The sequence below is a fragment of the Saprolegnia parasitica genome, assembly GCF_000151545.1.
Source record: "Saprolegnia parasitica CBS 223.65 unplaced genomic scaffold supercont2.3, whole genome shotgun sequence".
In the NCBI taxonomy this organism is placed as follows: Eukaryota; Oomycota; class Saprolegniomycetes; order Saprolegniales; family Saprolegniaceae; genus Saprolegnia; species Saprolegnia parasitica.
Genome location: NW_012156397.1, coordinates 1,243,983 through 1,255,089, shown reverse-complemented (window position 1 = coordinate 1,255,089; position 11,107 = coordinate 1,243,983). Strand labels below are relative to the sequence as shown.

The 11,107-nt window shown below is 59.3% G+C and overlaps 2 protein-coding genes across 2 annotated transcripts; one reads left to right on the top strand and one right to left on the bottom strand.

Moving 5' to 3' along the window:
• Positions 1-428: 428 nt before the first annotated feature.
• On the bottom strand, positions 429-3,146 carry SPRG_01582 (hypothetical protein). Its single transcript, XM_012339788.1, has 6 exons — positions 2,906-3,146; positions 2,490-2,660; positions 1,880-2,435; positions 1,587-1,831; positions 1,478-1,533; positions 429-1,429 (listed from the first exon to the last, which is right to left on the bottom strand). Exons 1-6 carry the CDS (start codon positions 3,041-3,043, stop codon positions 502-504), a joined length of 2,094 nt encoding a protein of 697 aa, XP_012195178.1. The 5' UTR covers positions 3,044-3,146; the 3' UTR covers positions 429-501.
• Positions 3,147-4,291: 1,145 nt separating this feature from the next.
• On the top strand, positions 4,292-8,511 carry SPRG_01581 (hypothetical protein). The gene is made up of 5 exons (XM_012339787.1): positions 4,292-6,015; positions 6,069-6,335; positions 6,392-6,792; positions 6,843-8,208; positions 8,256-8,511. Exons 1-5 carry the CDS (start codon positions 4,345-4,347, stop codon positions 8,466-8,468), a joined length of 3,918 nt encoding a protein of 1,305 aa, XP_012195177.1. The 5' UTR covers positions 4,292-4,344; the 3' UTR covers positions 8,469-8,511.
• The last annotated feature ends 2,596 nt before the right edge of the window (positions 8,512-11,107 follow it).

Genomic DNA, 11,107 nt, shown 5'->3' with positions numbered 1-11,107 from the left:
ATCTATTGTAATAGAGGACCCAATTCAACAACAATAGATAAAACTATGCTAAATAAAATTGTCGGACTTTCTTCGTTGTCTGTACTCGGTTGAGGGACTTGATTTAGGCAGGCGGAGGCAGGAGCGCGATCCGCGGGACGAGGTGACGTCGCGGCCACTTTGTGCGCGCCTCGTGCTTGTAGTTCGAGAATGATGAAAGAAAACCGATACAAATATCTCGTCGACACGCCGTAGCGCGTTGATGTCGCTGAGGCTCCAGCACACTCACTGGGCAGCCAATGCGACCAACGATGCCAGTGGGCCACAGCGCGCTGCAGGAACATCTCAGAACGTACAAGCCAACACCACCCGCACTACTGGTCTACCGCACACGAAGAGAGAGAGACATTGTCCTCCTGAAAGCAACAACGAGTGTAAAAAGCAAGACTATCGATATTACATAGTTGTGAAAATTAGGCAAATGTTCCCAGTGGTTGCTAAATTACGTTATGCGTCCTAATTCTAGTAGCCGCGGCCGCCGTTGGTTGGTCGCGCTTGGGTGCCGTAGCCGCCCCGACCGTACGAGGTGTCAAAGGCCGACGGGCGCCCGCCCGTTTGCATGTTACCGGGCGCCCCTTCGTGGACGAACGGGCAACCGTCGCCCTTCTTGCAGCCTCGGGCCGTGCGGTAATGCTTGCACGGTACCTTGCGGTACCGCGGCCGGTCCGTAGTCGGCGCGGGGCGGCCAAATGCAGCGTCGGTTTCGGGCGCGTACGCCGACGGTGGCGGGCTATACATGGGCGCCGCGGGCTGGTGGCGCTTGGCCGCCGCATACCCCGCGGGCTCGCTGTACGACCCGCCGTCATACCCGCGCTTCTTGGCGCCGTACTCGACATACGTCGACGGATTTCTACTCGAACTTTCTGTGCTATAGCTGTTATGGGGATGCGAAGGGTGGTGGTAGCCGCCTTGCGAGCGACTGGCTTCGACAAGCTCATAGATGCGCGCGTCCGAGATGCGGCGGCGCGTGCGGAGCACTTCGTCGTACACTTGTGCCAGCACGTGCTCATTGTCCAAGAGAAGCGCCACAGTCGTCTTCTCCAGCAACGACAAGACACTGGCTACGGCCGCCGTGTCGGCCGCCACAGGCGGCAGTGCATAGACATCGTGGCGGTGGTCTTCGGGCGAGCCATCCGCGAGCGCAATACGAACGGGTGGGCCCATAAAGACATCGGCCGACGACCGCACCCACTCGTGCGGCGTCGACGGCGGCACTTCGTTGCCGAGCAAGATCCATTCGACATCCTTGCGCGTCCGGGCAGCTTGGGCCGTCGTTTCGTTCGTCGTGTGGTCGGCGGCGCGGCCGGCCACGTCGTGCGGCAGCTGCACGGCGAGCGGCGTGCGCCACTCCATCGTCGGCTTGATGGGCGCGGGACGCTCCGTGTGTTTACTACATCGACATCTTAGTTCATGTTGGAATACACCATCAGTCGCGTACTGTTGAAACGCGTGTTTTTCGTTCGCGTGCTCCCGTAGCTTGGCGTCCTTGAAGCTCTACGGGTTACATGAGCTACTACTACACGGCAAGAGAGGAGGATGTGGCGTACGTCATGGTGCGGCGCGGCGGCGGGCGGCGCGGCAGGTTCATCGTCAGCTTCCGTGTGGTACACAATGTCGCGCCATGACTCGATGAGCTTGACGTGCGTGAGGTCCTTGCCGTGGTTGTCAGCCCAGCGGATACGCTTCTTGCTCGTGACGGCCGGTGCGTCCGTCGTCTTGACGTCGCCAAAGCTCACAATCGCGGGCAGTGCGAGGCCCTTCCCGATTGGCGACGACGCGGCCGCCGAGACACCTAGCACGACACTGAGCGACAGGCTACAAGGACCACTGGCGATAATACCTTCTTTGTCTTTGAGCTGCTTTTGCTGAAGCATCTTGGTCAACGTCGTGTCCTTGGCCTTGGTAATCTTGGTCTCCTTGGGCTTCATGAGGAGGTTGGTCAGTAGCGTGTTGCTCTTCGTGGGCACGCGGGCCGAGACAACTGGGGGCGCCACCACGGCCGCCGCTGTCGGGGACGACTGCTTGGACGGCGGACTCGAGTTGCCCTTGGTAGCAGGAGGAGCGGGTTTTTCTGTAAACTTGGTGCGCCACGACTTGAGGAGGTCCTGGGCCGACCGCTTCACCACGTCGTTCGGCGGCGACTTGCGCAGCGCGACGATCGGCTCGTTGATGCGCGCCTCGGTGATGCTCGCGAGCGTTATAGGCAGCGCTTTCAGCACCGTTAGAACCAGGTGCAAAAAGGTCGTCTGGTTGAAGGCCACGGCGGCTTCGAGCCAAGCTTTGGCCGTCTTCATGCCGCCCGTCGTCTCGAACGCCGTGATGACGGCGGCTGCGTGCGGCGTGCCCTTCTTGGCCGTGGCTTCAAGCACGTGCAAGAGCTTGGCCTGGTCGGGTTCCTACGCCCATATATCTCGGCGTGAGCGATCTTCCTGCGCGTCGAGTCGTCGTACCGTCTTGGCACTGGCAAAGAGAGCCATAAAGTCGGTAATGCAGTGGGGCGCCTCGAGGAGCACGCAGTCCTTGTCGCAGATCGCAAGGAGCGTGGTTTCTTGGCCATTGACCGGGCGCGCGGTAGTGTACATGGGCTTGCCATTCTCCGTGCGCTTGCGCTTTCCACAGGCCTGACCAGAGACAGATATGAATCATCCGGCCATAGGTGCATAGGGCAAGAAGGTGTATGTGTGTGGATGCGTGCGCCATGCGCTTCCGTGCTCGGTCGCGCCATGGCGCAAGGCCCAATATGCAGCAGTTCGTCGTCTCATCACGACCAAAGATACGTGTTTAGACCCCACGTCCACTGTATCGATGCCAGACGCCAACGTGCTCACCGCACCGTGTATATATGCACTCGGAAAAAGCGTCTTACCTTGCCAGTCATGGGGCTTACGCCCAGGAGCGTCTCGTGCTCATGGACGCGTCCATCGAACGTCTGTAGCAACTGCGTGAACCCTTGGTACTGGGTCTGCGCGAGCGTCGCCAGCGACGCCTTAGTCTCCAGGGCCATGATGATGAGGATGCTGCTGCTGCTGCTGCTGTATGCTCTACTTCTCTGCCTTAGGGCTCGGAAGACTTAGTCGTTTGCGGAGAAGCGGAGTCGGAAGCCGGCGACTTGCGAAATGAAAACCCCAGGCGTGGCGGCCAACCGCTCCGCATACAAACAGCAAGATAAGTGGCGACGGGGCGACGTAGGGCTGGGGCAGGCCGCGGATTGGTTATAATTTTAAGCGGCAGCCAATCATCGGCGCGACGAGGCGTGCATTTTTATCACGCGAGGCACGACCGACATACAAACACCAAGAGGCCACCGTGTATTTTATTACAGACCACTGGATATCTGGATATGCGGCGACCGTTTTATTTTATTAAAAAAGAATCGGCCGACCAGGTCGGACCGTCGTGCCCCGGGGCAAGCGATCTAGAACCCAAAGCGACGGGGCTCATCATCATGCGACGCGGTCGTGAATCAGACAAGTAGGGAAGACATGGAAGCGTCCTGTCGGGCTCGAAGCGGTCGCCGTATTTTTGCGCACGAGAGAAGCTTCGTGAGCTTCAGTCCATCCCCATCACCGAACCACGTCACTGTCCAGTTGAATAATGTGGAAATAGCTAGTCCATCACGAGTAGCTACATCCTCGATTTTCAGCGTAAAAATTGCGCCATCAAGGACGAGCGCTCCTCTGCAATTGCTCCTCGACGCTTCGCAGCGCCACGTGGCAAGCGCGATGCACAACGCGCCCTCGCTTCGCAGCCGCGCCGTCCTCCGCCGCCGTGTCGACTTCTTCCATTCACCTGAATTTGGGCGCCCACCCATTTATAGCCATGGAGCCTGTGGCGAGCCTGCCCGCATCTTCTTCGATTCTGGACGCACGCGAGGTGGACTGTTTTTCCTCTCGCCAAACGTGCAGAAGCCGCCAAGGCTCCTGCAGAAACGATACCAGTACAATCCGTCGCAGCCGCAGCAGCGTTGTAGAGAGTCGAGCCGGCAGCAGCAACGTGGTCAAAAACCTCCCAATATAGACCCACTGTCACGAGAGAGGCGACGCGAGCGCTTGACGACGCGCGAGGGACCTGCTGCACTGAAAGTATACAAACCAGCAGGTAAACTCTATAGCGCCAATCACATTCCAGACGACGAGCTAAAAATGCCCGCGGGCGCCAATAGAAAACGCCCAAGGGACCCTTCACGGGCCGCTCAGCATTGCTCTAAGACATGTCGCCCGTCCTGGCAGTCAAGGTGCCCCCGGCGCTGGCACACGGCAAAAAACCTCTTGACGCACAGAAAGGCCAAGCCGCGCTCGGACGACGATGGAAGTGGGCGCGCATGTATGGGTAGCCGACGACGAGGCCATCTGGGCCGCGGCCACCGTGGTCGGCCAGGACGGCGCCGGCCTCACGCTCGTGCGCGACGCGACCGGCGCGCGCGAGACCGTCGTGCTCGTGACCGACAAGGACGGCGTGAGCACGAACGTGCTCTTACGCAACCGCGCCGAGGACGAGGAGCAGAACGCCGATCTCATCACGCTTCCGCATCTGCACGAGGCCTCGATCCTCCAGGCGCTCTCGAGCCGGTACGACCGCGACGACATTTACACCAAGATTGGCGACATTTTGCTCTCGATCAACCCGTTCAAGAGCCTCGCCTTGTATGGCGACGACGTCATGGGTCGCTACAGCGCGACGTCGCACATGGGTGACTTTGGCCTCGACGAAGGCCTTCCGCCGCATCTGTACACGATCGGGAAGCGTGCGTACCTCGACATGACGCGCCACGGGCGCAATCAAGCGATCCTTATTAGCGGCGAGTCGGGCGCGGGCAAGACGGAAGCGACCAAGATCATTATGAACTACCTCGCGCGCATGTCGGCCGGCCTTGACAGCGTCAGCAACGATGGCCGGCCGTCCATCGAGTCGCAAGTGCTGCAGTCGAACCCGGTCTTGGAAGCGTTTGGGAATGCACGCACGGTCCGCAACGACAACAGCAGTCGGTTTGGCAAATTCATCGAGGTGCAGTTTACGCCGTCGTCGTCGTCGCACTGCGTCATTGTCGGCGCCAACATCCGCACGTACCTCCTCGAGAAAGTCCGCGTCGTGACGCAGTCGCCGACCGAGCGCAACTTTCACATCTTTTACGAGCTCATTGCGACCATGCACGAGCTCCAGCTGCCGCCCAAGAAGCAGCGCAAGAAGATTTCGCTGCCACAAATTGACGGCCTCGACCTTCGGCGCAAATTTCATGACTGGAACCTCGTACCGCTGAGCGAGTTTGATTTCCTAAACCAAAGCGGCTGCATGGAGCGGCGCGACGGCGTCCTCGACATTGATCAGTTCCCGATCACGCTCCAGGCGATGCGCGACATTGGTATTCCCGGCCCGCAGATGGAAGACATCTTTGCGGTCGTCGTCGCGGTCCTGCACCTCGGCAACGTGGCGTTCCATACGACCGACGACTCGGACCCGGCGATGCGGACAGCGTTCGTCACGGAGGCGTCGCTCGGGCACCTCTACACGGCGGCCAAGCTGCTCCACGTCCCGCCCATGGACATGCAGAAGGCGCTGACGAAGCGGTCGATTCGAACGAACGGCGAGGTCTTTGTCATGGGCATGAGCGTGGGCCAGGCCAAGACTGCACGGAACGCGCTCGCGATGGAAGCGTACAAGAGCCTCTTTGCGTGGCTCGTCGCGCGCGTGAACCAATCGATTGCCGGCACGACGGCGGCGACGCACCTGATTGGGCTCCTCGACATTTTCGGGTTTGAGATCATGGCCATCAACTCGTTTGAGCAGCTCTGTATCAACTACGCCAACGAGTCGCTGCAGCAGCAGTTCAACACGTATGTGTTCAAGACGGAGCAAAAGCTGTACGAAGCCGAGCACATTGCGTGGGAATTCATCGCGTTTCCGGACAACGTGCCGTGCATCGAGCTCTTCGAGGAGAAGCCCATCGGCCTCTTCTCGCTCCTCGACCAAGAGTGCCGCGTACGATCCTGCAATTGATGATTGAAACAGGATGCTGAGAGCGCGACTCTTAGGTGCCCAAGGGCAGTGACCGGGCGCTCGCGACCAAGTACTACAAGGAGTTTAACGACAAGAACGCGATGTTTGCCGCGAGCCCCGCCCACCTCCGCGACGGCCAATTCACCGTCCTCCACTACGCAGGCCCGGTTGTGTACTCGGTCGACGGCTTCCTTGACAAGAACAAAGACGCGCTTCTCGAGTCGCTCGTGGACCTGCTCGCGTCGGCAGAGAACGGCGTCCTCCAAGAAATCTACAGCGCCCAAGCTGCTGCCGCTGCCGCGGTACGCTACCGTTTTCCTGTTACGCGCCCTGTACGCACGGGTCTTTTTCTGTCTAGGCGCCGTCCAAGCGCCGTGCGAACGCCAACTCGGCGATTGGCGCGGTCAACGTCGCCGACCAGTTCAAGACGCAGCTCGCCGAACTCCTCAGCACGATCGAGACCACGTGCCCGCACTACGTGCGCTGCATCAAGCCCAACGACGCCAACGCCCCCGGCGCCCTCCACCGGCCGCGTACCGTCGAGCAGCTTCGAAGCGGCGGCGTCCTTGAAGCCGTCAAGGTGGCCCGCGCCGGGTTCCCCGTCCGCCTCACCCACAAGGAGTTTTTGCACAGCTACGGCAGCCTCGTCGCGCGCATTCGCGTGCCTGAGATCGCGGCCTACACGCAAGCTCACGAGCTATTGATGCTGCCCGAGTTTGTACTCGTGGTCGACGCGCTCCAATCGTCGACCGCGCCCCGGTGCGCCGCCACCTCGTCGTTACTGTGTATCTGACGTTTACGATGCGTAGGCCGCTCAACCACCAGCACATTAGTCTCGGGAAGACGCGCGTTTTTATGCGCCGACGCGCGTTCGAAGACCTCGAGACGCTCAAGCGCCGCGTGTTTTCCCACGCCGCGATCCACGCCCAGCGCATCTACCGCGGCAGCGTCGCGCGGCGGGCGTATCTGGCGCTCCGGGCCGCCGCGCTCGTTGCCCAGTGTGCGTACCGGTGCTACGTGGCGCGCGTCGAGCGTCGAGCTCGGACAGAAGCCCGCGCGTGCCTTCGCATTCAGACGTGGGCGCGCATGCACATGGCGCGGCGCCAGTACCAGAGCTTTCGCCGCGCGCTGCTCAAGCTGCAGTCCAAGCACCGCCAGTTGGCGGCCAAGGTCGTGGTCCAGTTCATGCGCGAGACCAAGATGGCTACCATTGTGCAAAAGCACGTGCGACGGTGGCTGTGCCGCTCGACCTATCTTCGCTCGCGTCGGCGCATCATCCGCCTCCAGTGTCAATGGCGCCGCCGCGTCGCGATGCGGACGCTCCTCGAGCTGCGGCGCGAGCTGCGCAACGTCCACACGCTCCAGGCCGACAAGAAGAAGCTCCAGGATCAGCTCAAGAAGGTCGAGTCGGAGCTCGCGCAAAAGGCCGCGCTGGAAGAAGCCAACCGCAAGATGCAAGCCGAGCTCGAGGTCATGAAGGTGACGCTGGCGCGCGTTCGGTCGGCAAGCGAGATTTCGTTTGTCGACGACTTGGTGCCGCACAATCCTGCGACCGACTTGCCGGCCGTGAGCCCCGGTCGGCCACGTCTCCACCGACCACGACGACCACCGGTCGGGAAGGCACGCGCCAACTCGACGGCGTCGACGGTCTCGACGTCGTCGACCTCGACGCGCGAGTCGCTCGTCCGCGCGCATCAGTTTGCCAACGACTTTGACGAAGGCATCCGCCATCGGCGCCCGAGCGACGCCAAGACGCGCCTTGACATGTCGTTTGGCTTCTCGGACCTTGTAAACACGGTCGTGCAGGTCACGAGCAGCATTTTTGAGAGCCCCGAGGCGTCCTCGTCGTCGTCCGTCAAGCCCGTGCCGCCGTCGCCCATGAGCAACAAGTCGCCCGTGGGCCGGCCGCCGCTGCCAAAGGGCCGGACGCTCTCGACGGACCTCGGAACGATGACGACGCTGAACGAGAACCAGGAAGAGTACCGATACGAAGACATGCTGCGCGAGCACGGTATGCTTCAGAACGACGAGCCCGACGTGCTCGAAGCCCAGCAGCGCCTCGAGCAACGCTTCCGCACCATGAGCTCGAGCCGACGCCGCTGTGACTCGAGCTTCTCGGTTGCGTCGTCCTTCTCTGGCAACGTGGCGCGTTGGAGCAAAGACTCGCGCTGCAAGGTATCTCTTGTACAATGTTAGAAACGAGATTGAGATGGACTTTGTAGGAGTGCAACTGCGAGTTTTCGCTCTTCGTGCGCCGCCACCACTGCCGGCAGTGTGGATTCTCCTTCTGCTTTGAACACTCGTCGCGCCGCGTACCGCTGCCATCGCAAGGGTATAAGGACCCCGTCCGTGTCTGTGACGACTGCTTCGAGTGGGTGAGCAACTTTAACGAGCAAATGATGCTGCTGGGCGACCACGAAATCGACGATGCATAAGCCCGTGACGGCGCTATAATACACTATATCTATTCTCACGCCAATGACTCGGACCTCATCTGCCACGACGCTGCCGCCATGACCAGGATCAAAGCCGCGGCGACATCCGTCTTCGCCCGGTGGGACCTCAAGACGAATGGAGACAAGACGGAAGAAACGCAGGTATCCAGGTCGACGCAGGTTGACGCGCCGACGCACGCGGCCTCTTTGGCGTGGCACACGACCAAGAAGCCTCCTCGACGACGCGGCCGATCTGCGCGCTCGGAAGCGATTGGCGACTGCGGCGTTCAACAACATGTGGAAGATCTTGATGCGTCGAGGCCTCATCTCGGAAGGCAACCGTGTGCGGCTGTACAAGTGCTTCCGGTCCTTTTGTAAAACTGTGGCACGTGGGCCCTGACGCCAACGAGTTTGGCGGGCCTTGACAGTTTCCATCGCGGCAGCTGCGCCGCCTTCCAGGTATCTGTCACCCGAACAAGGTCGGCGACGTCGCGCTCTACAAGCGCTGCAACAGTGTCCCGCTGAGCGAGATCGTCGCCCGCCAACGCTGGCGCCTGCTGGGTCACGTGCTGCGCCTGAAGAAAGACGTCCCTGCCAACATTGCCGCCGCCCGCTTCTTTGCCGCTCCCGAGGCGCCCCGTTTTTTAGGCCGCACCAAGATCACGTTGCCGATCGTGTTGCACCGCGACCTTCAGTCGTTGACGCCGCCTCTGTCGCTGATGTCTCTCGAGGACCTCAACAAACTGCGTAGCTTTGCCGCCGATCGCGAAGCCTGGAAGGAATCCACGGAGCTTGTCGCCATGGGCCTTACCCGCGGCCGCAAGCGCCCCCGGGCTACTATACAAGAACAAGACGAGGCCCCGCGCCGCCGCCTGCGCACCCACGGCCTGGTGAGCGAATGACGAAGAAGGAGATTGCTAGTCTCTACGTATGCGAACTCTTTGTAACAACGAAGATAACGCATAACACGGACGATTCTGCGTTTTTCCAGCCGTTCCGCCAGTGAAACCAACCGACGAGTGGCCGCGTCCTCAGAGGCGCGGCCGTCGGTCATCCAGGCCGCGGCAGAAGGAGGCCTCGTCAATCGACGCCTTCGCCTGCTGCGAGCCGCGCCATCAGACCACGCGACGCTGAGCGATGAGGAACTCATCGCCACGCTGTACAAGACGACGTATCCGAGGAAGACAAAGAAATAAATGCTCCAGCCAGCCAGCAACAAAAACAACGGTCAGGGGGACCACAACCAACATCAGATCCAACACTGAACCAACATGAGCACAGAGCACCGAGCAAAGAGCAAAGAGCAAAGAGCACAGAGCACAAATCAGCCAGCCGCCGCCACCACCGCTAACGCCATCAGCCATCAACCTTCAGCAGCAAGATCCATATCATACGACCCCGAAACCCAATGCCCGAAACCCAAGACATGGACCCAAACAAAGAAACCAAATCCAACGCACCACGCCGCCTAAACGAAAACTAATGCATCCAGTCAATCGCCCAGCTCCACGCCTCGAGAACGAAAACACGTCAACAAGCCCAGCGCCAAAACGAAAACACTTTCATGTACGACGACCGACCAAGACGCCAAAATAAAACAACTCGACCAGTGTCGGCACCACGAGCAATCAACCTGCATCAACACCAGACCACCCGACATTTCGCGTCGGTCGCCAAGCCAACGACTTCCATCAGCCCGCGAGTTTAAGTGAGCACCCCCTGTGTACCTTCGGGTGCTGCAGCTCCAGGTCGGCCCACGGTCGCATCCAAGTGGAACTCCGCAACACGGGTCTGGCTCACGACCGCAGACGCTGCTGGTCGATCAAGTAGCTTGACGATGGACCACATAGAAAAAGAAAAACCCATAGTGGTAATCCCGGTAATACACCGCCTGACAAAAAAATAAAAAAAATAACGCGAAACACGTTCATATACATGTATCTCACAGTCCATCGACGACAAAGCTTCGTGAACCTAATCTCACCAAGCATGGATACTTGGCCTTTGATGCTTCTCGTGAGAGTCCCGAGTTTTGTGCCTTATCGAAGTGCGGCGCAACGCCAGTCGATGCACAGCAAAGACCAGCCCAGCCCGTGCTGTCTCACAAGCTCTATACCGTTCTCGTAACACGGCCGATACTTGCCGCTAGGAGGCGACAAGCAGCGCTTCACATTAGCATTCTATCAGTAACGCCTTTGCGATCGGAAAAGATGGATCTGACACCTCATACGGAAACGACTACCACACACCAACAACTACAACTACACTACGAATTATTTCTTTTTTTCTAATGCACACACATACATTGCACATGCAGCCATTCCCCTGCGATATTCCTGCTCTTTACGCTCATTTTGGCCTCTCGAAGCCTTCTTTTATGGTCATTTTAAAGACCCATTTTTGGCTCATTATTTTTTTACTTGACGTGATTCGAATCATATTTTCGAGCCCTCTCCTGACCCTCTCAGAGCTTGTATTTTTTTATTCGGACCTTTGCGTTAATTCCATTGAGTGACTTCAATCACACCGTCGAGCCCATTTCCGACCACTTTATTGCTCAAATCGTCATTCTGAGGCCTCATCTTCTTCGTTTCATGTGATGCGATGTCAATCATGAAGAACATGTATGACACGAAAAT

What these genes read in the sequence shown, in the direction of transcription:
- SPRG_01582 (XM_012339788.1), bottom strand. Translation starts at nt 3,043, where the DNA reads ATGGCCCTGGAGACTAAGGCGTCGCTGGCGACGCTCGCGCAGACCCAG. An exon ending in CCGCCGCGCCGCACCATGAC is followed by an intron (nt 1,534 to 1,586) that starts GTACGCCACATC and finishes TGTAACCCGTAG; the next exon opens with AGCTTCAAGGACGCCAAGCT. An exon ending in GAAAAACACGCGTTTCAACA is followed by an intron (nt 1,430 to 1,477) that starts GTACGCGACTGA and finishes ATGTCGATGTAG; the next exon opens with TAAACACACGGAGCGTCCCG.
- SPRG_01581 (XM_012339787.1), top strand. Translation starts at nt 4,345, where the DNA reads ATGGAAGTGGGCGCGCATGTATGGGTAGCCGACGACGAGGCCATCTGG. An exon ending in TCCTCGACCAAGAGTGCCGC is followed by an intron (nt 6,016 to 6,068) that starts GTACGATCCTGC and finishes CGCGACTCTTAG; the next exon opens with GTGCCCAAGGGCAGTGACCG. An exon ending in GCAAAGACTCGCGCTGCAAG is followed by an intron (nt 8,209 to 8,255) that starts GTATCTCTTGTA and finishes TGGACTTTGTAG; the next exon opens with GAGTGCAACTGCGAGTTTTC.